General features: G+C 41.6%; 2 protein-coding genes across 7 annotated transcripts in view; one reads left to right on the forward strand and one right to left on the reverse strand.

The window, feature by feature from the left end:
• Window positions 1–6,145, forward strand: part of FNIP2 (folliculin interacting protein 2) — a 54,716-nt gene extending 48,571 nt beyond the window's left edge. For all 6 annotated transcript variants that reach the window (XM_026120161.2, XM_026120162.2, XM_064510902.1 and 3 more), the window contains 2 exons: window positions 831–946; window positions 2,302–6,145. In XM_026120161.2, coding sequence (XP_025975946.2) covers window positions 831–946; window positions 2,302–2,380 — 195 coding nt within the window. In that variant the 3' untranslated portion in view covers window positions 2,381–6,145. The remainder of the gene's footprint in view (window positions 1–830; window positions 947–2,301) is intronic.
• Window positions 6,146–7,305: 1,160 nt separating this feature from the next.
• Window positions 7,306–25,560, reverse strand: part of SPMIP2 (sperm microtubule inner protein 2) — a 36,086-nt gene continuing 17,831 nt past the window's right edge. Inside the window, 2 exon segments of the mRNA XM_064511747.1 lie at window positions 7,306–7,457; window positions 9,286–9,425. Of these exon segments, the coding sequence (XP_064367817.1) occupies window positions 7,306–7,457; window positions 9,286–9,425 (292 nt within the window).

Below are 25,560 nucleotides of genomic sequence, written 5' to 3' on the forward strand. Positions count from 1 at the left end.
CACAATTTTTCATCAGCTTTGAAGCTAAGGTTTATCTGCTCTCCTGTAGTTTTTATATGAGAAATTATCCCATACCATTTGACTGCCTAAAAAAGTACAGTATGCTGCTGTGTTTCTAGCATGCTACTAATGAAAAAGGGAGTGATTAAATCTACATGCTGTTTGCCAAAAGGTAATCATTCAAGTAATGTTTCAAAAATCTTAAACTAGAAATCCTTAGCACTAGTAATGACAGGTACCTAGAAAGGATCCATAAGCTAGCTTCTCCAGTAAACTAGCTAGCAAAAGAGCTATCACAATATTACAAATAAGATAACTGTTTTCCATCTCTCAAGTTCTAGTTCTTTGAATGGCAGTTCCCCAGAGTTAGAAGGATGTCCAGTTTTAGGAACTGTTGTTTAAATTGCATCTTTCAGAAAAATAGTACCGAGTTGTAGCAGACAATCTTGATCCAAGTATTCTGATTTCATTCTTAATAAGACATCTTGAATGTCTTTGGGCCTGACTGAAACTTTTATTTAAGTCAGCATAACGACTTTGGCTGACTGAAGTGTGAATTGGATGCATTTTTGACTTGTGCAATAAGCTTGCTACCCAGGAAAATAAGAACGCCACAATTCTTTGGGGGGGGGGGGGGAAGGGTGGTGTAACTTTGAAAAGTTGCCAGCCCAAGGGGAGCAGAGAGTCCCTTGCCCTTTTGGATTTTGGAAGAGACACTCGATTTTAAGATCTTCTAGCTAAGGTGAAAAACAAAGCAGTATGTTTATATTTCTGCAATGTTTGCATGTGAGTGCTAAATCCATTCAGAGGTTTGTGGTCTGTGTTTACAGTGCATAATGCATCTTGAGGATAGACTACAAGAGATGTATCTCAAAAGCAAAATGCTTTCAGAATACCTGCGAGGACATACAAGAGTGCATGTAAAAGAACTAGGAATTGTATTGGGGTAAGTATTGCAGATACCAGTCTCAACATCTGGCAAAACTTGGGGCATTTGTGTTCCTTTTCAGTTTCCAAATACCATCTCATTTCTGTGGGGACTTGCTTCTTACTGCGTGTTTAGTGCTCCTCTCTTTCATGTGCCTAATAAAGTATAAAAGTGGGTTCCACTGAGCCATCTGGAAATCAGACTGAGACATTTACAGTTCAGCAGCAAGAGCAAATCACTTGTAATTCTTAAATCTTCAGAATGAAAAGGATTTTTTTTGTTTTGCACAAGATTTTTAAAAGCTGTGGGTCATTCTGAGGTCATCCACATATTTGCTCATTCATTCTCATTTTCTCTCTCTCTCTCTTTCTCCATATTTATATAAATAAAAAATATAAACAAACTATGGTTAATGAAAACTTTGTCCCAACAAATATTTTGTGATTTTTGAAAAGTTAGGTGGTGGAGTTGTATCTTGGGGGAAGAGGGGAATCTCAAAAAGCAGGTGTAGGAAAATAAACAGGTGTCCTGTTCAGCTGCTATCCTCCAATAATAGTGCTTGACTGACACACAGGCTTTATAAATGCACCCGCTGACCAGCAGAAGGAGGGGCAGGGGGTGAATATATATTCCCCAAAAGATGGTATTTAGCATTGTAGGTAAAACTTTATATCTTTATCCAGACTGCTCAAGATTTCATACTGAGAAATGTGGTAGTAAGAAGTGAAATCCCAAAATAAACACTTTTCTCAGGGTATATGTATTTATATATATACATACATCTATATAGATAGATATCTCCTGATTTCTGAGCAGCATTACAGTGGAAATGATTTGAACTGAGTATTGCATTTGAGAGACATTCCTGCTGCTGTTTTGATTGCATAGTAATTAATAATTCTAGTTTTTGGTTATTTTTGATAAGAAGGTGCTACTGCGTGATGAGCTGAGTTATATTTAAAACATAAAATGCACAGTCTTCCATAAATTCATGGTTAGTACTTATAAGGTACTTTTTTAGACCAGGCTTACCAGTGCCTACTGACTGGTAAGACTGTAAGCTAAGGCTTATGGATTAGTGAAAAATTAAAGCATAAAGATTATATACTACAGAAAGATTGTATTCCACAGAATGTAATACTGCTATCTTTTCACTTAAAAGGTAGCACAGTTTTTGTTTTTAAACATTACCACCTAGCTTTACTGGTATGTTATAAGTAATGACAATAAATAATAGTAAACAATAAACTCACTTGTAGCAAGACACTTCCAGTTTCTTTAATATGGATGAAGAATACCCTCTTGTGTTTCTCTCCTCTGTGAAAGGTGACTGTATATTTTAAAGTCTGTCTCTCTCTTTTTTTAATTTCTAGGATTGAATCCAATGACTTGCCTTTGTTGGCTGCTATAGCAAGTACTCATTCCCCGTATGTTGCTCAAATACTCTTATAAATTAAAATCTCAGGATAGTCATTCCCGTAAAGTAAAGAATATGGGAATTTTGAATGAAGAACAGAGGTGCCAAACACTGGTAAAGGGGAACAGTGAGGAAAGCAGGTGATGACTGTACATTCTACCACCTTCTGATTCTGATTTCAGCTGGATGTTTTATCAGAGGACTTCAGTTTACATTATGTAAAAGGCATTCAGGTTTTTCTAACGATCTCACTTCTGACTTAAATCAAGAAGGTGACTGCATCCTTGCATTTTTTTATTATTATTATTATTCAAAGGACAAAAATTAACACTATGGCAGACCATGAGCTGCCATCAGAAACGCTGCTCAAAACCATGAAGTAACAGTTAAAAGAACAAATGGGATGGAATGGATTTCATATACTGCGCTTGTGAGTGTGGTGTTGTGTGTGTTTCTTTGTTGGTGAGGAGAAGCTGTAAACTATGTATATAGCATTCCTATACACAAGTGTATTAGATGGAACATGAGATTTTTGCAGAGAATAAGCATGACTTTGTATAGTAGAAGTGACCAGCTCAGAACGAGGAACCTGGATTCAGCAGCCAAATATGTGGGAAAGGAGGCATGTATGAGGTGGTATGATTTTTTTTTTTTTTTTTTTTCCTCCTTCTTTTAAGGACGAGATTAAGAAAACTGGCTGCTTGTGTTTTACTGAGGAGGAATTCAAATGAGCTCTGGCTAGGAGTAGTACCACCCCCAAAATGGAATGAACTTCTGAGATGGGGATTTTGTGGGAAAGCCTTATGAAATTTCTGCTACAAGTTTCTGCTACAAGTTTACATTTGTTGCTGATGCAACTTTGATAACCCTCTTGAGTTTCTGTATGACTCTAGTCCTGGGAATAATTAAACCTGTGTCTTAGTGTTGTCAGGTATTGCTATCTCTGAGGAGTCTGAACTTGACAAACTTATGGATGGTGTCAGTGCTATTATTTTCTGTGTGCACGTGCGCACATGCACCAAGCAATCAGCATAAACTCAAGACAATCTGACCAAAAAAAAAAAAAAAAAAAAAAAAGCCCACCAAATCTATAGTCAAAAATATTACTTTTTTTCTAGCTACTCTTTGGTCACTTCACAAGTAAAATGGAGGGGGCAAACCCCAATATTACTATGAATGTTTGCAATTACCCTCCATGATTCTACAGAATTCTCATCCTGGTGCCTTTTCTTAATAGAGTAATTGCTTTGAGACCAGAAACTACTTCTCCACTAGCTGATATTGGCCTTCTATGTTTCTAGAAAGCAAAATAAAATTTTGTACTTTACCATTTTCATGTGGTTGATAACATGAATGTAAAAAAAATATTTTTGCATAAAGTACTGTTAAGCTGGATATGAAACTATTTATGGACAAGAATAAGGAAAGAACAAAGGATCAAAACAAATATTCTTAAAGAAAAGGAAAAATAAACACTGGACCCTTCTGCTGTGAGCCAGTGCAGAGCATGAATGATGTCTGACATTGACAGCTTGCTAGAAAATTGCTAGCAAAGCAATTGCTTGGAATTAGGGAATCCTAGTAGGAAACTCCTGGTCACCAGTTATGGCTTCTCCCTGTTGGTGATTACAGATTTTTTAGCATTGAAGGGACACACTTTTAAAAGTGTTTTTATTTCATACTACCTTGATGTTTGGACTTTTATACAGTAGACTTTCAATGATTTGAAACAATGAAATGTGCATATTGTGAGTTGTTTAAATGTGGTGGGGGTGGGGGGGTCTCGATTAACCTTGTGTCGCTTTCTGAGGGCAACAGGGAGCCTGACCTGTTGTGAAGCGGGGTTGCTCCCAAGTGGAGGGATACTTAATATTCTGATACAATGCTTCTAAAGCTGTTCCTTATGTGCTGGATTTCTGATCTGACATTCCAGATGCTTCTTTTAATATTGCTTTTTCATACACTTATGCCTGGTATTCAGCCTCAAAAGGCTAAAATCTTTCTATGGATCAGGTTTTCTTCTACTGCTTATAGCTGAGCAATTTTTTTCATATCTTTGATCTGTGAAACCTTCACTCTGTCTGCTGGAAAACAAACTTACCTCTGCATCTCACTGTTAGCAGATATGGGTCTGTACTGCACAAGGTTAAGACAAAGGAGGAACCATGCAGCAAGTGACACATTCCTAAACTATCCCCGCAGTGGAGTGAGGGCGTGAGCATGTGTGTGTGCGCATATGTAGGACTATGAAACCACTTCCCTGTGTGTATATAGAAATATTCATGTACTTTCTCTATTTCACGTTACCCCTAAATAATAGCCAAGTATTAAGAGGTCAGTTCCAGTTTACTTAAAGTAATAGTTGGGTTTCAGTCTGAACTGACTCTGACAAGTTCTTCAAAAAAAAAAAATACATGCGGAAATACTTTTGCTATCATATAGTGTGCTAATGAGGTCAAACATCAGCTAAGGTTCAGTGGTTTTCAAGACTAATAACTGTGATCAGTAATACCTGAGTTTACTACTTAAACTGTAAAAATCTCCCTTCTGGCAAGATTTTAAATTAATCTAGAGGGAGGCATGTGAGTTGATGGTCAAAAGCACTTGGATTTTCTTCAGCCCAGGCTAAAACTTTATAATTCTTGCTGCTTTCTGTAACATTTTGCTGCTCTTTGGAAATTACATAATGATCTGCTTGCAGTTTTAGTTTTTGGGGGGCGGGAAGGATTCAGAATTTAAGTTGATTATTCTTAAAAGGCTTTAGTCTAAAGAAGCTTAAGTAAATATTTTCCCTTCCACTAAATATACTACCTCAGTTGACAGGATACCACCTTCTAGGGCTTTTTTGACTCTAAGTCTTTAACTTGTTTTTGGTAGCATCTTGCTGTTTATGTAAATTACTGTAGCATGACAGAGCAGTAAGTATTTACAAATGTTGTGTTAGTCATCTTTAAGGCATGTTTCTGTTTTTATTTTAATAGAATGAAAAGTGATATGAATGTACCAAGTTGTTTAAAATTGATAATGTAGCTTAATTTTCAAATATTCCAAAGTTGGGTTTTTATCAGTATTATGTAGGTTTTTTCTAAACTGAAGTACATACTTTCTTGTTTAAGTGGGAGTGAACAGTCTTTCTAAAATCCCACAAAAATGCAGTTTACACAGTGTAATTTAAAGAATGTATTCTTTTTTTGAAGCAAAAGTAAACATTCATGCATGGGGGGGGTATAAATGGAAACTGCTACATTGTAGTATTTAAATGAACTGTCTTTAACCTAAAACAATATTAAGATCTAAACTTTTTAATTTAGCGAGGGCACTTTCCAAACTAATGAATAGAACTTTATTCTACCTAAAAGAAATGAATATTCATTAACTAATTCTATAATTCACACTACAGATTGGTCTTCCCCACTGCCTGCTTTACTCTGAAACTCAACATCTCTTTTCAGGCACACCAAACTCTTATGTAAAGTTTACAACAAATGGTCACGTATCTCTGAAGTATAATTTCAAATTCATTTGAAAGAACCCAGATCAAAATAGAGTCTGAACTGCTGAATAAACTCTAGACACTTCTTTGAAATGAAGTGGGCTAAACTGACATACTTAACAGGTTATCCATAGTAGAAAATGTGTGTTGCTATTGCATGTTTGGAGAGCATAGACTTTTTTTTAGGATTGATTGAATACCAATGTCAAACTACATGTTTTTTTTCTTTTCTTATAGTTGTTTATGTACATTATCATTTTGGTCTATTTCTTTGCGGCATTTGGTGCAATAAACTTTCTGAAATGAACGCAAATGGTATTTGGTATCTTTTTTAACTTTCCTTCTAAAAAAGCTGTTCTTTTTGATGTAGATGAGTTCTACCACTGAATGCATGGACATCCGACTAACCCGTTTCACTCCTATGTGAAAACTAACTTGCAGAGAGTAGTGAAAAGGGGAAGATGCTGACTGTCAGATTAGGTCCTGTGGAGGTTCCACACGCCTGTGTGGCTGGTGCTTAGCACAAATGCAAATGAAAGCAGCTGTCAGAAAAATGCATCACTATTGCATGCATCTGGTTGCTGTGCAACTCTCCATGACCTGAATTTCAGTTAATATTCTAGATCAGAAAAGCAGAGTTCATATCATGAATATGTACAATGCCCATCTGACTTTCAGTTTCTGAAATCTGCTCTGTTTAAAACTTTCAGTCTGGGTATTACCTAGAAGGCAATGAGCAGCTCAAAACCATGGAAGCTTAGGATCTGCGTAGCACTTCAAAACTGTTGTTGGCTTAGGCTCTGAAGCTTACTGGAAAGTCCTTATTTACAAAATAAAAAAAGGAGAGGATTAACTAATTATTCTGAACATCTGTGAACAGGTCTTGAGGTATGGTCTGATCTGTTGTGTGTAAGCACTCATTACCTGTAGACTGAACTTTCTAAGGTTTGCTTGTTGGTCAGGCTAACAAGGACCACAGATGAAACAAAGGTGCAGGAGCTTTGGCATCAAGGACTTTTTCACAGCTCTCTGAATGCGGCTTTTGGCTTTCTGGTCTGGCTGCAGTAACTCAACTTTGGAGTGTATGAAAATTTATCATGCTCAAGGACACTGAATTCTTGCATGCACACACTTGAAATAAGGAGAAACTTGTCTGCTGTGCCATCTACTGTGACACCTGTGTAGTTTGTTCTCCAGTTAATACCTTTGCATAAATGAAGACCTATCTTAGAGATTAACTAAACTTGATGTTCACAACAGTGAAAGTTTTCTGGTGTGAAATGCTGGTGCTGTAACCTCAGTCCAGCTCTCTTGCCCTTGTCAAATGGTGTGGCTGCCTCTCTCTAAGTCCCTGTTTTCATGAGAGGGCTTGAAACAATTCAGCAGCTCTCCCCTGATGAAAGAGGATGACCCTGTTTCCCTTGTTCCACCTTTCTTTTTGTCAGAATAGCTGTACCCCCGAGTTGCTTATGCTGCAACTTGCTCCAGACCCCTCATAAGCAGGTGAAACTCTTTTGCAGGAAAAAAAAGGATGTTGATGACAGTCTGCTGGGTTAAGAAGGTGAATTTGGCTCCAGTAAGTGCTGCTGTAGTGCAAGGGAAGAGATAGAGCTCCATAGCTAGAAACAGGAGAGAAAGTGAGATTATTACTGCAACCGCACTATATCTTTAATACCTGTGGGCCCTTGGATTAGCTCAACTGTTAGGGCCGTGCAGCAACCAGCGCTTCCACTAGAGGTTTGAAAGATTGCACGCAGTTCCTCTGCTGCGATGCTACTTCAAAAAAAAAAAAAAAAATTGTAGTTAAGCTGTTAATCATGTCCACTGCTTTCCTTTTCTTCTGAAGGACACTTAGTATAAATTCTGTGAGACTGACTCTGTACTGTCTGGCAGGTTAGCAAGAGGCAGATGCACAGACTGGCTGGTATAAAACGGCCAGACATTGGGAGAGGGTGGAGATTTCTATTAATAAGTATTTATGTGGTATGTATGAGACTGCCAAGGAGCTTTCAAACTGACAACTGTAAAAGAGCAAATAATATCTATGTTTGAAAAACTCGGGAACTCTGGTGAATAACTGATTCAGCCCTTTTTCCTCTTTAAATAATTTACCATTAGAATCACAGAACTGGGGGAGAGGTTCTCCTTATATATAACAAGGACCTCAAGGCTACAAGAGGCATAAGTGAACATGAACATGATTACAGAGTAACCAAGTCTTGTGCCAAACTTCTGCCACAGTCTTTCTCCACCTTCCTCTTACTGAAGGGAAAAAGAGTCCTGTAATACAGTGAAGTCAGTCTAATAATCATCTATGCATTATATCCATTTTCTGGATGTATATATACAATTGAAGAGTGCAATGAAAAATATGAAACTGGATTTTAGACCTAAAAGATATGCAGCTGAGTGATAAACCATGAGACTTTGACCTATAAGGCCTCTGATCCCATACAAAATTAGCTGAAGTGGCCACATGCTAGTAATCCACATGCTGGAAAACTACCCCTATAATAGTTGCAGTCAGTTGTCTTTTTGGCACAATCCCAAAGCTAAAACAGTCTGTTAAAGTACAAGTAGAGTTGCATCTTGTCCAGAAATCCTAGAGGTCAATACAAGGCCAAAGGGCTTAGGAGTGGCAGTGAAACATTTAAAAATAAATATAATCTCATAAACTGGATTTCTTCTGTTTAGAGTTGTAGAGATCCTATAGTGATCTGGCAAAACAGTATCTGACAGTGGACAAACCGCTATGAGGAAGGAGTTTCCCACTAAGAAAGCGAGCTCCTGCTCCTACGGAAGAGCTGTTTGCAGATGCAGAAATATGAATTGATAACTATTGTCTGTTTGAGGTCTTCACACAAAGTGGTGGTTCTGTTTGATAGGAGTGCTGTAGAGTCAAGGACTGGGATGTTTGGCTCACAAAAATGTTTTTCCTTCTTGTGGAGTGAATTCCAGCTCTGTCTATAACCGTTTCATTCCAAATACGACCTTTTCCAGTTAACAGTACTTTACTGCCTCATCTCTTGTTCCTAGGAAAAACAAGCCTGGAGGGTTTCCTGCTCTTTTCTTCTGTCCATCACTGGCACACAAGTGATGTTTTCATGTTTCTTTTTCTACAGCATCGTACCACTTTTGTTTAAGTTCTGAACAGACCCTGACAGTCTTTAGATGGACCAGTCTCCTGAAATTGTTCACCTCAGCTTTGAAAAATATAGCAGTTTTGAATTAATTTAGTTGAACTGTTTGTGATTCCCTAGAATGTGCAACTTTTTCAGTGTTAAAACATGGCCCTGCCATAAATAATGTGAAATTAAGAAATACACACTGTATTTCTGATCAGATAGGTGGTTCTTCCCTTTGTAAGTGATTGGCTAATATAAGGTACTACAGCCTTGCTGCAAACTTTTTAATTCTTCAGGTTTGTTTCTAACAGAAAAATCCTACCTTTTAATTTGGAAGCACAGGTGTCTGTGACAAGTGACTGTCCTGAATCATTGCAGCCCTTGTCCTCGGGGGTCAAATTCCAGGCAAGCCTAGCCCTTGCGTTGTGGCCTTGCTGTTCAAGAACAGAGGGAGCAGGCTGCCTACCATGAAAATAAAACAAAAGTGGAATTAGCTCCAACAAAAAGCCAACTTTTTCCTTTGGCCTACTGTTTACAGTAATGACTGGCTGCAATATCCTGCAGGGTTTTCATGTCTAGGGTGAAATGGTGACTAAATCTGAAGACTTGTTGAGCAGAGTCTTCTGCATGCTTATCTGATGCCTTCTGTCGTTCGCAAAATGAATGCGGAATTGACCTAAGGAATTGGCCTATGTCAGCTTGGTACAATAAGGGATGTAACTCAGACACTAAAGCTTCAAGTAAATTTGTCAAGCCTCTGGTATTTAAACCATATGTATTAGGCCAAACTATGGCTACACCTCTTACGATGCATAGCCTTCTCTGGTTTTCCACATCCCATTTCCTTCCCACAGGAATGCTGTAGTCTCTCCTGTTGCTTAGTAAACTCTAAAAGCAGAAGATGCAAAGCCAATTTGCAATGTTGCTACATAAATTATGAACATTGTAGGTGGTTCATTAGGTAGTGGGAGTGGCTGGAGGAATAATTGTGCATTCCTATATGCTTGATTTTAGTTAGCCCTGAAGAAGACCCGGTAGCTTCTCAGAGAAGCATGCTTAAGCGCACTGTTGATAGGTAAGGAAGCCGGTAATTCAAGAATGCCATTCTCATCTTCAAAAACCTTCCTGTCCTGTTTGAGCCTGGTGATGTTTAAACTACACTGCTACTATGTAGCTAATTAACTAGTTCATCTGTGGTATCCTACTAAACTTTAGAGAAAAGCTGGCTTATGCATACTTTGCTTTTTAAAAAGATCTATTTTCTCTGACTCCTGTTCTAAACATATGAAGCTTTTTCCTTATATCTATTTTGTCACTGGTAACTGCTCTGCTGATCCAGACTTTGCGAGTGTTGCCAAGGAGACTTCAAATCTTTGGTCTAGTCTGAGAGTAAGAACTGCGATACCAGCGCAGGAGACAAACTGCTTGAAACAGGAGTCCCTAGAAGTAGCTGCCTTGAAGAACTCAAGCGACAAACTGTACATGAAGCTGGTTGCTTAGCATCGCTAAGTGTCACTGTTTCCCCAACAAAATGGGACTGTGCTAAAATACATGAAACTTCAGTTTTGCACACAGATGAGCTTGTTAGACGTCTGGGGTGAAACCTCTGGCAGCATCAGACTACATTTTGCTTTATAACACTTCAGAGGGCTTGATGATGGTTAACTGCCATGATGTAAGCCGTTGCCCTTTCTCTCTAAGACATGAACCTGAGCTGGGTTATGTGTAGTTCAGGTTGAAAAATGACCAGACTTTATAGAGAGGAATCGCCTGAGTCAGAGGCAGCTTTACATGCTCTGCAGTGAAGTAGAGCATAGAGCACAGCCCGTACACTGCTCATCAGCATAGCATGGCACCATGTGGCAATACTAAAATCGCCTCTGCAATCACTATACCTGCCTCTACTTGCTCTGTAACATATTATCCTAATCTCAATACTGTTCTGAGTTAACCACAATGACTAAACCATTCCTAATTCTGGATTAAGTTTGGCTGGTGGCAGGTCAGGAATTCCAGCCCTGGGTCCATGGCTCAACATAAAAGAATCTTCTGTTTCTTTTCCTCAACCTTCTGGTAATTAATACAGTTGGTTACAGAAAGATGAACTGGTTGTCCAACAGCATGTGGGAAGGCTGTGGCAAAGACTAGTACCTGATCCCCTGAGTCCTAAGGTAATGCATTCATTACTGGGCTGCTGGACAAGCTGTGCTGATTTAAAAAACAACAACAAAACACCCACCTGTTCCCTTTTCCCCTCCCCATAATTCCTTTAAGAGGCAGAGAAACTGTATCTGGCATGCAGGCATCTGCCTCCCATTTGGGAAAGGGAAAAGAAAAAGAATACTCTTTCATTCTTATATACTGCTTCTACTGCTTATTATAGGCACAACTGTAATTGTACACAAGGGTAGAGATTTAGCTAAAAGCATCTACCAGAGGGATGGTGCCAAAGAAATATATCTTGGTTTCCAAACACCTGCTTCTTTGCTCTTCTGCATCTTTATTTTTTGCTTGGGATGCATTGATGATGTGGAAAATAACTCGGGACAAGCTGCTGAACAACACCGAGTGAGAAATAGCAAGAGCAGGCAACTACTCAAGGAAGAGAAGTGCTAATTTACAGGAAAATAAGAGCAGAAGTGAAAGGAGTCTGAATGGGTTTCTTGTTTAAGGTGGTGGGAAGGTGTTACAGGCAAGCATGTGGGGCATACAAGGTGTTAATTTAGTGCTCCCCAGAAACAGCTTTTATACCTGCATGTCAGTGTGGGACAGCTAGCACATTTGTAGTAAACATTCTGCTGTGGCAGTGCAGACTAGTTCCTCTTATATTAGAAAATGATATAATGTTGTTTTGCACTGAACCATGCATGTGATCTGAAATAGTGTGACTGGTGTAATGGCTTTAAACTGTGTGAAAGGGTAGGAAGTTTAAGAATGAGCAAAAAAAAAAAGTAAAATTATGGGTCATAAATCCCACTTCTCTGTTGCAATGGCTGTTATGAGTTCCTGATTCAATCTTGGTGCTATTTGTTTTAATTTGTAAGGAAGGAATCGGAAGATCAAAAGCAGCCATGACTAGACAAAACGTGACCGTCATTCTCTAAGGGGATAAGTTGCCATGGCAATCCTGGCAGTTGTTCTTGGAGTTGGTTGATTTTGGCCAGCTGCTGGGTATCTCAAGATGATGGCTCCCCTTGGGAATAAGGTGCCTTTTGGATAATTAGACAAACATATAGGCTGTGTATTAGAACAAAGGATTTAAGTGATTTCTTTATGCTGCTTGAGATTAAATAGTGCTTTTGTTGCAAGACAACTGGTTGAGATGCACCACAGGTTTCTGAAGAGAAGAACTGTAGGTGCCAAACCCAGCTGGAGTCTGGGCTTTTCCCACATGCCTTTTAACTAGGGCTGTTCCCAGAGGGGAAGAAATGCAAGGTTCAACAACAGAAGAAAGAAAAGGCCAGGTCCTTGCTGTGGGATGGGATGCTGTTTGGGTGAAAAGACTTTTTTTTTTGATCTTTGTGTTCATTGAATTAGATTTCCGTGAGGTTAGCTCTCTGAGCTCATCCTCTAGGTGTGCGAGTGCTACTGCCAGCGCAAGGGAAGCGGCTGCACCAGGGGAAGAGAAGAACAGCATAGTCCCCTTAAAGCAGCCATGAAACTACAGTCCTGGGCAGTAGTTTCAAATAGTTAGGCCAGTTGACAGCTGCTCACTTTTGTTTGCTGGTACAAATCTACCCTTATGTGCCTTCTTGAAGGGGGGTCAGGTGAGAGCTGCTACTGATGCCTTGGGAAATCCTCACCCAGGTGTTGAGGATGAGAGGGGAAGCCCAACTCCCCTTTCCAGCATCACCTACCTGTTAGCTCAGCTCAGCTGTAACATGAAAGCTACATGCTTGAGGACTAGAAGTAACTGAGCTGCAGCTGGCTATAGCACAGAAAAGCATGTTTTGTGTGGGACCAATGCCAATTTAATTCTCCTTTTTCCCCAGCCACGGTTATTGTAAAACAGTGGGTTTCAGACTGCTTTCCTAGTTCTAGACAGGCATCGAATCGCTCAGCTTTGCAGACCCTATACACCTCAGGGTACGCCGTATCAGACCTGAAGGTTATTCCGCAGGAGACTAAGGTAACCTATTAAAATGTGTCTTCGTTGTTTCCTTCCTAGGCCATCATCACCACTAAATCCCCTGTGAGGGTACCTGTCATTATTTCTAACCTTAATGACATTCTGCTAATATGAGTAACTTCTGGGAAAGTGATGTAAGGTTGTATGTGTTCATTCTGTTCCCAATTTGTGGTTCTGCTTCCTGATGGTTACAGAAGTTGCGTAGAGACGTGGGGCTTCAGGTGGAGGTGAGTAAGTGGGAGCCAGCAATCCAGCTGAGTATCTTCCTCAGCTGTAAAACCTGTAGAAGAGCATCGTATAGCTCTGTTTTCTTCAAGAGTGGAGTGAGTGAGTTATGACTGTGATTGTTAGTGCTCTGAGCACAGGCGAAGGAAGCTGCTGATAAATTAGGTGTGGTAGCAGCAGCTGCAAAATTGCTGTCCTCCTGGCTGGCTGGGGAAAGGCAAACTCATCAGATAATTAAGATGAAGTACTAAACATACTTCACATGCGGAGAGCAGCTTCGTAGGAAAGAGAAGGAAGAGAGTGCTGTATAAAAGGCTTTCTAACTTCTCTTGGAGCTGCAGCTGTTGTTCTTCAGGCTGAATATTCTTCCATGAGATGAAATGCCCCCACTCAGCTCCTTCAAATAGGATCAGAGGGGTCAGCCGGAAAAATCCATCACGAGATGGAGCAATTCGGAGGAGAAGGCGCAGGCTTCGAGCAGTGACTGCTGGGAAACCAAGGTCAAATAATGCCTGAATAACTAAGAGTTCACCCAGAAGTTCAAAACTCTTAGATCGGACACTAACAATCACAATTGCGTAAAGGCAGAGTCCACTTCTGTAATTAAACTCCTGTCCAGTGTGTGAAAGGCGACTGTATGCTGCCAGCCGGCAGAGGATGAGAAAATGTTGGCTTCCTCTTTCAAAGCTTTTTGCTTATGGCAGGTCAAAACTCCACACCAGGCATCGTATAAACACTCAGTAAGAGAACTGATACCCCAAAGCACTAATCATCCTAAAAAATAATAATAATAATAATCTGAACTGTGCTGTGTTCAAGACATGGGTGTCCTGCTGGAATTGAGACTCAGTTATCTCATTAATCTAGTCAAAATTTTATTAAAATGATGATCTTTTAATTTGTTTTTCAAACTTATACTTCCCTGTAATCTGACTGAATTCAACCTCAGTTATTTTGGTCACACGTCTCCAGTGAAGGACTTGTGACCGCTCGTACTATTTGTGCCTTTTGCAGTGTATTATTTTAGCTATATGTGAAGTGCAATGGATCTTAAGTTTCTGTAATATGTTTTATCTGGCTTCCTTTGCTCAAGTTAACTGAAAGCTATTAAAAACTGTAGCTTTAGGACCAGCTATTACAGAAATAAAACTACTTTCTGTTCTTCACTCTTGCAGGCACCTATGCTTGCTAATGCAGTGTAAAATTCCATTTAAAATCACCTGTAAATGTGACTGGAATGGAAATATGACTAACTGAAGATTTGAAAACGGAGACTGTACTTTTAAACAGAAAGCTCTTAGCAGTACTTTGAACTGCACGCATGCAACTTGCTTCTACAAGGACAGGTTTATAAAATCATTTCTTCGGAGCTGATGGAGGAGGTATAGTTTCTCAGTCTCTGGCTAAGTATATTAATATTGGTCTGCACAAACAGGAATTATATACTCTATTTTTCTCTTAAAGATGCAGTAGCCAAATGCAAACAGCTGAAAGACTTGGAGAATTAAAACAAGTGTTTTTGCTCTATCTTTAGGGCCCTTGTATTTAACCTTAAGATTAGTTTTCTATGTAATTTTTTCACTCCAGAGGTCATGAGCAAGACTTGACCCCACGGTCTCTGAAATCAAAGGACAGGCTTCTTCTAAATCGGCTGTTATGAGGCACCGACGCACAGTGACAGCCTCTGTGTCCCTCAGCTTGTCATTTCTTACCGTGTGCTACGCAAACGTCTGCGGGGCTGCAGCACGATTCCGGGCTTTGGGTTGTTCCCTCGGCTCTAGGAGCAGGCTCTGGGCTCCAGGCGGTACGGCCTGTCGTAACGGTACCCACGTTTGTTTTCTCTGCCTGAGCCCCAGATGAATCCCTGTCTTTTGAGTTAGCGACACGGCGCGCTCAGCACAAAAAAGGCAATCCAGCTGCAGCCCGAGGTGGCGGCGGCTTCCCCAGGCCCACAAGCAAAGCCGGGCCTTAGTCCTTTAACTTCACGGATCCAGGCTCTCTCCCATCTCTGTCTGCTCTGGGATTAGGAAACTTCTTAGCACCCCGCAAAATTCCTCAGCAATAGGAATTCCTCTTTCCCAAAGGTATAGTAAAGCGAAAAGTTGGCCTCCGCGTCTGCGGCTCAGTACGCCTTGCGTGGGGCCGCGGCATTTCCCCTCCAGCAGGCTGCCCGTGACAAGGTGCAAAACCGTGTGGCTCCCTGGGGCCAGCCCCGCTGAAGTTATGTATGTGTGTTCCTGCATCAAACTGTGGTTTCTGCACGTTTCACAAAGCACTTGGCGTTACTCTTGAGCAAAATTTACAGCCGGGAGCTACAGCAGCTTTAGAGAACCGAAGCAGAGCTGTAGTGCACTGCGTATGCGCAGAGGTTCGCTATTAGGTGTTCTGACACTCAGGTTTAGCTGACGCTGATATTAATGACTTTTTTAATAAACTCTGTGCCGTTGAAAAATATGATCACCCTAACAAAATAAAAAGCTTAGCCTGAAAAAAAGGAAGGGTCTGCAGCCAGAAACTTGGCTATGTAATAAACTCCCTCGGCTAACGGCCTGTATCCATGCTGCCTCAGTATGCGAAAAATGCGCTCCGTGCCACAGCGACGTCACGCGCGATGCTGATAGCTGCTTATGGCTTCCAGCTGGGCTGCTGATTACCCAGAGGCACTGCAAGCTAAGCAAATCCTGCTCTCGGTGGGTGAAGCATCCAAAATCTACCTCATTTCCAATGTCTCCTGACCAAAATCCCTCGTTAGTCAGGAAAACGTCGACCTCCTCTGCTATACCCCAAACACGGCAGCTTTCTGCTCGTTTTTCTGAGCACCCTCTTGCTGCTTGCTGCAGTCGGCTCACCACGGATAACCTTTCTGCAATGATTAAGGTAATCGGTGTCCACTAGTGTGATTCAAGTCTAATGGAGAAGGTCTGTCGTGAAGGCGGCAAAGAGATAAGAGCCAATTTAGAAAGAATTCCTATTTTAATGGAGAGGAGAAACTCCATGGAGATGCTTAATCACTGCAGATCAAGTGATGTTAATAGCAAAGTTGTATATCGTCCGTGTCAGAGCAGTTGATAATGAAATGTTGTGCTGTGTGGACATGCGCCGATCAAGTTACTCTGCGCTTTTACCGGCCAGAATCCGTTCCTCGCTAACCCTGCACACTCTCTCTCTTTTCTTTCTCTTCTTCATCTTGACATATCTAAAATTAGCTGACCAGCTTTCCCAGGGAGGCACCTGTCCGTGCTCATAAAGTTTCTAGTGTGCTGTTTGAAGGCTGCAAATAGATTAGTTAGCTCTTTCCCTTACTGTACAGCCTCAAAAGGGAAACTGCTGAGAGAAGGTCTTTGAGGAGCGCAGATGGCTCCCTTTGTCCGTGTTACAAAGGGAGAAGCAAAGATAAGAGCCACCCCGTGTGACTCCGCTGGAGCCTGCTGGGCGCCAGCCGGATTGCCTTGCTTCAGGTGCTCTGAGTCCGCAGTAATGCGGTTTTGATACCTAAGTTAGAAAATCAAGAATTTAACTGATGAATCTGGCTACATGTATCTTCAAACAATTGCATGCGATGTTAGAAGTTCATCCACAGCACAGGGTTTGGGGATTATGGAGTGCTTTTCCCCAGTCTGAAGGCTGGGTTGTAATGCAGAAGTAGACCACAGGTGAAATCCATTTTTTCCAGGCTGGGTGATATAAAGAGGGCAGTCTGCTTTTTGACATATTTGCAAGCTTGGTATATGAATGAGCAGAGGTTTGTATACATGTTTGCGTGCATGCTTTTCAAGAATGCTGGCTCTCCTTTTGCAGTGTGTGCTCTTCACTCATTTTTTTCTCGTAAGACAGAATAATTCCTAATGTTTGTGGGTTTTCTTCTTTTGAGGTAGATAATACAGCAACTGTGGTGGCACATCCAGACTACAGTTTTAGAAACACTGCTTGAATTTAATGTTGATGCAAATCTCATGTTCCAGCTCTGAGTCAACACATCATGTGTCAGGCTTTCAGCAGCACTAATGTGCCAATATCTATAACAAAATCCTTATCCATCTGGCCATCCTTAGCCACAGAAAAACAAATACCCCCCCCCTCCCAGTCACTATCCAACCCCAAACCTGTTTTCTTCCTGAACCAATTTGAATGCGTCATGCGCCATTTGAAAGCTCATATCAATAATAGAGTTATAATTAATTCTTTTGTTTGAATATTTTGCCATTATCAGCCCTAATTTTCTCTCAAGCCTTGCCTTGAGTAAGGCAGCACCAATCAGGATTTTTTTCTAAGTCGCATAGACAATCAGCGCTTAAGATATATGCAAGCACTCAAAAATGCTCACATAGCACTTATTCTGTAACAGAACCAGAATTTCTAGATTGTCACCTTTTGGTTAGTTATTTGCATTCACACTGTGCTTCAGCCAACAAAATCAAATCTGATTGTCTTTTAATGCTGCTACAGTGGGGATTTTTTTTATTAAATAAAAAAGAAATTAGAATAACATTAAGGTGCAGAAGGAAATATTTAAAGGTAGGAAATGAGGGGAATGAGCAAGCATGTCTTTTTTCCCACTGGGTTTCATAGCTGTTTGCTAGACAGCAAAGGAATGGTGAGGCTCAAAAACTGTGTGTTCATTGCCAAATTCTGAAACAAAGTGTATGTGAGAGAGCACTGATGAAAGACCTCTTCGGCTCCCATCTCTACCTGCCCAGCCTCTGCCTTTGCCTCCTCCTGGCCAGCAGCCTCCCCCCCAGTCTCTGCTCCCGCTACTGTTTTCGGGTGCTTCTGCTCTCACCCCTTTGCATCCTCATTGCCACCCTCTCTCGCGTCACAGTATTTTCATTTCTTCTTATCATTATACCTGTTCTGTCTTTTCCCTGTTCAAAGGATGTGGAGCACATGCAACACTGGAGATATTCACTTAATTTATGTGACAAATTCGTATAGATTTCTTCTGAGATGACAAACTGCTTTGCCCCGAGCCGCAGAACTTAGTTGCATGGAAACTGCAAAAGCACACCCGCATCATGACGGCAAACTCGAGAAATTTCAGGTCTCCTCTCTGGAGTTACTTGGCATTAGAACTAATGAAAATTGTTCCTTTTATTAATTCTTTTTAATAAGATGAAAGAAATATGTTTCTCCATTCCCTTATTCTGAGAAAAAGGTGATCCGTTAAAGCTGAATCTTATAAAAATTAGACTGCCCACCCGGCAGCAGCTATTTTAATTGAATGGTTTCTTTGGAAAAGATATAAGTCACCAAAAAGTGGTTCCTTAGAAAGGAAAGTATTGAGCAATCATAATTACAATTGTTGCTGCCTCTACTGCTTGACGAACAGAAACCTGAATTACTCTCAACTATCATTTAGGACAAAAAAGAAAAGAATGAATATTATTGGCAGCTCTGTACTCCTCATCATTGTTCTGGACTGATGAGAATTCATCTTTTTGCTTGGAGAACGTTTTGAAAAGACAAAAAAAATTTAGCCAATGCAGTCAGCAAATTTCTCTTTCTTCATTAACTAAGTGCCCAAGAGATAAATGGATGAAGAGCTAGACAGCTCTATGCAATAGCAGGCTGTGGATTAAATGATGCAATAAAATTATCCCTGGGTTGAAAGTGAAGTTTCTTCTAGCAGAGTCATCTTTCAAAGCTGTTGGAAACTTTACAGAATGCTGGCCAAAAAGATAGGAAATAGCACTGTGAAGCTATGCATGAGATGATGCAAAATTACTGTGTCTGTAAAAGTGTCCTTTAAGCTGTCTCTGGGAACGGAGCACTAGGGCTGCAGGCACTTCAGTGGCGAGGAGAGACTCCCCAGAATTAAAGAAATGGCAGTTTGTGTAAAAAAATTTAAAGCTTAGTGTCAGGTAACTGTCCTCTAAATAAATGCTATGGAAGGTTGTGTACAATTAGGTAAGCTACTAAAATCAGTGAAATATTTCCAGGATGATTGTTGTTTTTTCCCTGGTTATTGTTTTTCCCATATATTATCCTCTTCGTGGCACTATATGTCTTATTTCACATGTGCCTCTTTTAAAATATTCGGTAGAATGTGTTTTTAATTTATGACTAAAAATTGCAGCATCAGAGAAGGTAGGTAAGTGCTATTATTTCTCTAATTTCTGTAGCTAACGCAACTAGGGAATAGACAAGTCAATGCTTTGTGATATGATATCTTGGCATTTTGCTTGTGACTAGCAGTTTCCTCAAAACGGAAAGCGTGACCTTTCGTAAAATGGCATTCTTTTATTGAACAGATGTGTTTTTAATGTATTCTGTTATAGCCGCTTGCTGTTGTGGTTACATGAAATTGAGCTGCCTTTTACAGCAGCGAACGCTACAACGGAAACAAAGGGCCCGAGCTGGGTTTGACTCTCTTCTTTCATGCAAACTGAATTGTCCTAGTACCTGTGCAATCCTCCCGGGCTGTGTAACCGCCCTGTTCAGCAGCTCTGTAATTGCTCGGTTCAGTCATCGTTCTGCACCTGCGCAAAGGGAGCCCCTGTGCCAAGCAATGAGAAATACTAGGTCTTAACTCCCCCGATTTTGCTACGGGATAGCCTGAAATCATGAGCTGGTGCCATAAGAAAAGAGGGAAACTTGAGCTGCAATGTTTTCGTCTCGTTATTAAAAGCAGTAAGAACATTCAGTCAGGCCAACTAAATCTTGACTCATCTGTTTGCAAATCTGTTCAACTCAGACTATTAACCAGGAATGGCTGAGAGCAGGTTAGGCGGGTTCTTTGTGAAACCCCTTTAAGCAAGAGACAACCTCTTCTTTCCTTCAGCTGAAGGCTAAGAAAACGGCAGGTCAAATTTCAGCGTGTAGCAAAGCCTCACTTCTCTTCTCCGTGGGCCTGCAGCTAGCACGAGTCAGCAATTATAATTCCTGACATTTCTAACCTGGGGGAGGGGAGCGAGGGGGCCGAGGAAACCTATTTCTTTTAGAGAAATATGGAAGATATGATTGTTGCTGAGAATGTATCAGTAGAAGGCAAGGATGAAAAAATAACTTTTTATAGTTTGTAGTTTAAAACAAAAATATATTCTATGTCTTGTGGATAAAGAAAATCTTCAAGATGTGAACCAGCGCACAGCTGAGTGTGAAGGTCGGAAAACTTACTTCACCAGTGGGAGCCTCACTGTGTGCGGTTAGATGTGAGAGTTACGAGCTGGAGCTATCCGCAGTCCATCCTGTGCAGGGGCTGACGCTGAATACGTCCACATTTCAGACCGTTCTGCTGCTGCTCCCGTCAGGAGGTGTATCTAAGCACACAGGCGAAGCTCAGAATAGCATCAGCATAATCCTTATCACTAGTCTTTGGTTGCATCCGTGGAGATAAAAGCTGCTGAGAAAGTAAATGACCTCTTCATTACAAAGTGCTGTGAGATATTAATTATTCCTCTTTGTTTAAAAGGAAGTTAGCAGGAAAAAATGGCTTATCATTGGGAAGAGAGAGACCGTCATTAATAACCGTGGGATTAAATGTTTGTGATAGTCTGCCATTAACACGCAGGAGGGAAACAACGGGGCCAGACTGGCTCAGGAAGAGCTCCACGAGGCACCTGTGACCTGAGATCCATCTAGGACGCTGTGTAGGGGCGGCTCCTGGGCCTGTTTAGGAGGATGCATCTCCAGACCCAGTCTGGCGCTGACAAGTCCTTTCCCCTCCTCTTCTACAGCGACTTGTGCCCTGCCTGGGGAGTGTCTGCACCACAGGCAGTTGTAGCTGTCCTCTGCGCAGGGAGACAGTCGCCAGCTCCTCCTACAGCAGCAATGCAACGGCTGGATGGGGTTCGGCAGCAACGAAGGTCTGACTGTCAGTGGATCCAGGCTGTAAGGGCTTTTTTCTGTTGCCTTTTTAGGCTTGCATCTAAATGAAACACTAATAAGAAATGAAGAAGAAGGATCGTCTTGTGGTTAAATGCATTCAAATAGCAATCTGGAACGGGGAACTATTTCTGGTGCTGCCACATCTATAGCCAAGGACAAATAATTTAAAATCTCTGGGTCTGAGGGTTTTCCCATTTATAAGATGAGGATGAACGCCCTCTGTGAGGGACTGAATGCCTAAGTGCTTTGAATCCCCACGGGAAGTGCTAGAGAAAATAAACATACTGATAGCAAGAACAGGAATTCTTCTGTCTCTGCCTCTCTCCGCTCTGTCCGAGCGGTTGTGGTACCCCGCGGGCTCCAGGGCAAGCGAGAGCAGCCCTGTTCAGCCGGCCGCAAAGGCTGTTTGCCGCGGCTCACGCGCTGCCCGGCGAGACGGGCAGGCTCTGATTTACGCGCCAGCGAGGTCTGAGATCTGAGCGAGGGTGGTATGTGTCACAGGAGCTTATCCTCCGACCTCACTCTCTAGGTGTATCTGAATAAAGTAGTTTATCCTGTCATATGCACAGGAGCAGCAGTGAATGAGGATAATGGACGAGTCAATCTTCTGCTTTCTCCGGCCGCTCCGGTGGGCTTTGCAGCACGGCAGTTAAGAACAGGGAAAAGGTGTATTTATCCATTCTGATTTCCCTTGCTCTAATGGAAAGTCATTCCCCTGAAGTCAATGGGGTTGCAGTGGTATGAGAGCTGTGTCAATTCCTGTGCCTTCACTCTGATGAGAAAAATAATATATGGCCGTATTGCAGCAAAAACATTTTAGGCAGAGAAGGCTTAAGGGCAGGGCAACATTCTGTAAATGATATGAGAGCAACATAATCAGCACACCACCATTTAAAATGGAGGCGTCTGAGGAAGGCTTTCTGTTTGGCCGGCGTATGACCCGCCACAGCCCGGCTAGCTGGTTCCTTCCTCTTCAGGCAGCGCTGGCACCACTCACTGGGGATCGGAAAAAGCCGGTGAGCCGTCTTTGAAAGAGCTCTCCCCGACATCTGGCCTTGCCACCTCAGCACAGAGGTTCACCTCTTGTAGAAGCAAGTCTTCTTCACCGGCCACCAGCAATAGGCCCCAAATGTTCACAACACGGCAAGAAAGTTGAATCTTGTTAAAGGTGGAAGCGTAGGAGAGATGGTGGGAAGTTTCCAGTAGTAGCTTCTAGCTCTTGTCTAGCCTCGCACTTGGTCTGGGATCACAAACCATGGGAGGGAGAGAAAAGACGATGTAGGCTGAGGACCTGAAGGAAAAGACCTGTTGCTGTGGCAGGAGGTAACCCTGTCGTACGGCAGACTTTGGGCATTGAGCAACTGATCGGGAACCGAGAAAAGGGGGCAGGTGGAAGCTAAGAAACCGAAAAGGAGGTCGGTGGCACCAGGGTATGCAATAAAGCCGAAGCACGAAACGATGGTTTCACTTTTTTAGCTTTGCGAGCGTGGTATGGGTCGCTATCTTTGCGAGCGTGGTATGGGTCGCTATTCTTTAAAAAAGCAAGAAAGCGTCATACCTCCGCCGCGCGGCGTCCCCAGGCCGGCGTGGCTGCCGCCACGGGAGGGCTGCGGGACCAGGGCGCGGAAGCTGGGCACATTCCACGTACAACTTACACCTGATTAGTTAAAGGGGATTATATGAATGCAGCTTAGCTGTGTGAGCAGTCCTCAATCAGCTTTGACTTTACAGGAACATATTAACTCTGCAGTGATTTTTTTTTTAACTACTAAAAGTGTGTCCACAGAGAAGATTGCAGCAGTTTTACTGTGACAGCTTAAACCTTTATGAGCTTTATGAAGAAAAGGCCTGTGCTTGCTGATTCACAACCTGGCCAGAAAAATCCCTTTTCGCTCCTTAGGTCAAGCCCGGGGAAGATGCACAGAACAAATGGCAGGAAAAAATAGGCTGCTCTGAGGGCAGTGTCCGGACGAAGGGACGGCTCGCTCCCGATATTCGACAGTGGAGCCTCCTCATTGAAAAGCTGCAGAGGAAGGTACCAGTGCTGAGCTGGCACAAGGTCAATGAGGGACAGGGGATCATTTTTAATGCATGGAGGCAATAAGGGACGCAAGCGCAGGGAAGCAGTTGTCTTGGCAGGGCAGTGATGCTGGTGGATACTCAAGCAGCTACATCACCAATCCGAAACACTTCAGTAGCTAAAAGCTGCCTACAACTTAGTTATTTGCATTTTCCAACAAGGAAAATATTACATTTTGTGGGAAGTCATGAGGATGACATACCCAAGAACATTGCATATTTGATCACTAATAATATAAAGTAAACCTCTTTCAAATATTTCCAGCAACATCTGTCCTAGTTTAACTACTGGTTTGTGTTACATTCCTTTATGGAAAAATACTCATCCCAAAAAGGAGAGTGTGTGTCACTGCCACTCATTACAAGAATTAGGCTTGTGGGATTTTCTCTGTCTACCGAAGCTGAATCCCCTTCAACCTTTAAAAAATAATGCTTTCTTCTAATTTTCCACCGTTGCATGATCCTGTTGCTCCAGAAGGTTGGATGCTTGCATATGATCTTACGCTTCTAATATTTGGCTTCGTTGGAAAGGAAGCAGGGCAAGATAGTGATTTCACTCATACTGGGGGAAAATTCCAGAGTAAGGAGTTGTGCTAGCTTAATATGAATATGAGCTTAACTTTCCCCCCAGATTATGATTTTGAGCAGGTAGAAGAAATTTATCTTGTTCTCCAAAGGGGAAAAATTCTACAAGTTACACAAAACTGCAAATAGCAAAGAATAATAACGAATAATGCGGGAAGAACTCTGCTGATTGCCATTGATGCTGATGCTACCCAGACTAGGCACATTTGTCGAAGATACATAGATATAAGATATATAGATTATATGCGCTAAAATAGAAACTAACATATTAAGCAAAAATATAACCTAGCATTTGGGAGGAAAATATTTCATTTTTACTGAAAAGCACTGATTTTTGATAGAAAGAGGAAAAAAATCTAGGCATTATATAACTAAAACTTACCAGTTTTGCCAGAAAAGTATTTTCTTTTTTTACAGCACAGTAGATATGTAATATGTCCTACTCATGAGCAAAACGGGCATATCACAACCAAAATAGTTCTGTTTTATGAAAATAATCTTTCTATTAGTTACGGGGTAAGTGTTGTAGGAATAAAAAAATAACACCAAAAAACCTTTTGTGTGGTGGCAGTTGTAAAATTCCAGCACCTTTAAAAAAATTTTGGACGTGAATTCTGTGTGACTTTGAATTATGCAGAAAAGCCTTCAGAGGCCGTGAAATACAGGCATATAATGACCCTTTAACTACCTCTGAAAAAGTAAATTTTTTTCTCTCCCCATATATAAACTGATTGAGAAAAAGCAAAAGAAAAAAATCCATAAACCTCTATGCTGGCCGTGTCGGTGCTAGAATGAAACCACTGTGTGTCAAGTGCTAAGTCCCTAAAGGGATACTTACCCCTCATGTAGCATCCTGGGAACGTCTCTGGTCTAGGTTTGGGCAAACAGTAAGATGAAACTACCTTGAGCAGTGCAAAAGGAGAAAGGTGTTGAACTGCCGCTATTAAAAGGATGGCAGAGGTGTGCTAGGAGCACCTCTGCTCCCTGCAAAGGGCGCAGGACTCTGCTTCTGGCTGCAGGAGTGAGATAAAGGTAGAGGCGAGTGGGGCTGAAACAGCAAATACAGCTAGGCTTCCCCCCCGCCCCCCCTTTTTTTAAGATTAGATGCAGACTCTGCAAATCAGACATAGCAAGACTGACCTAAGGATACAGAGTTAGTTTCCATAGCAATGAGATCTATGAGTTCTCAAATTATTCAAGTCTCTATTAGGCTAGAGGCAGATAAAAATACTTTGCTCGCATAAGGGCATGCCAGATTTCATGCTGCAAAGCACTCGATTTTAAGCACAAGTCTGAAGCTGAGGGAGCTCCATATGTGCTCGAGCGTTTTGCTGGCCTGGGAAAGCAGTGCTCCCCGCGGATGGGCCTTTCTGTCCCCAGCGAGCTCTTCAGCCCTGAACCTCCCAGGACCGCAGGGGCTGGTGTCCCTGCCTGGGCTTCCTGCTGTCAAGCCAGCGTGGATGTTGACTTGGGCACGTCCATGGGTCAGCTCAATTCCTTAATTATTCCTTAATTATACCATGCTGTTATAATTAACCTAATGCAAATGGGATGGAGCCCATCCAGAATAGCATTGTAAAGGCAGTGCTGCAGACAAAAAAACGCAACTACCCTCTTCCATTTTCAGTAGTTTTGCTGTAAAATGGCATAAGAAGCCACAAGTGAATGTGCTTGAGTCAAGTCTTTTTCTAACAAATGGTACTAAATAGTATAATAGCTATTGGAACTGATCTCTGAGAACACCATGTTCAGTCA

Source organism: Dromaius novaehollandiae, chromosome 4 (genome assembly GCF_036370855.1).
Source record: "Dromaius novaehollandiae isolate bDroNov1 chromosome 4, bDroNov1.hap1, whole genome shotgun sequence".
NCBI classification, from domain to species: domain Eukaryota; kingdom Metazoa; phylum Chordata; class Aves; order Casuariiformes; family Dromaiidae; genus Dromaius; species Dromaius novaehollandiae.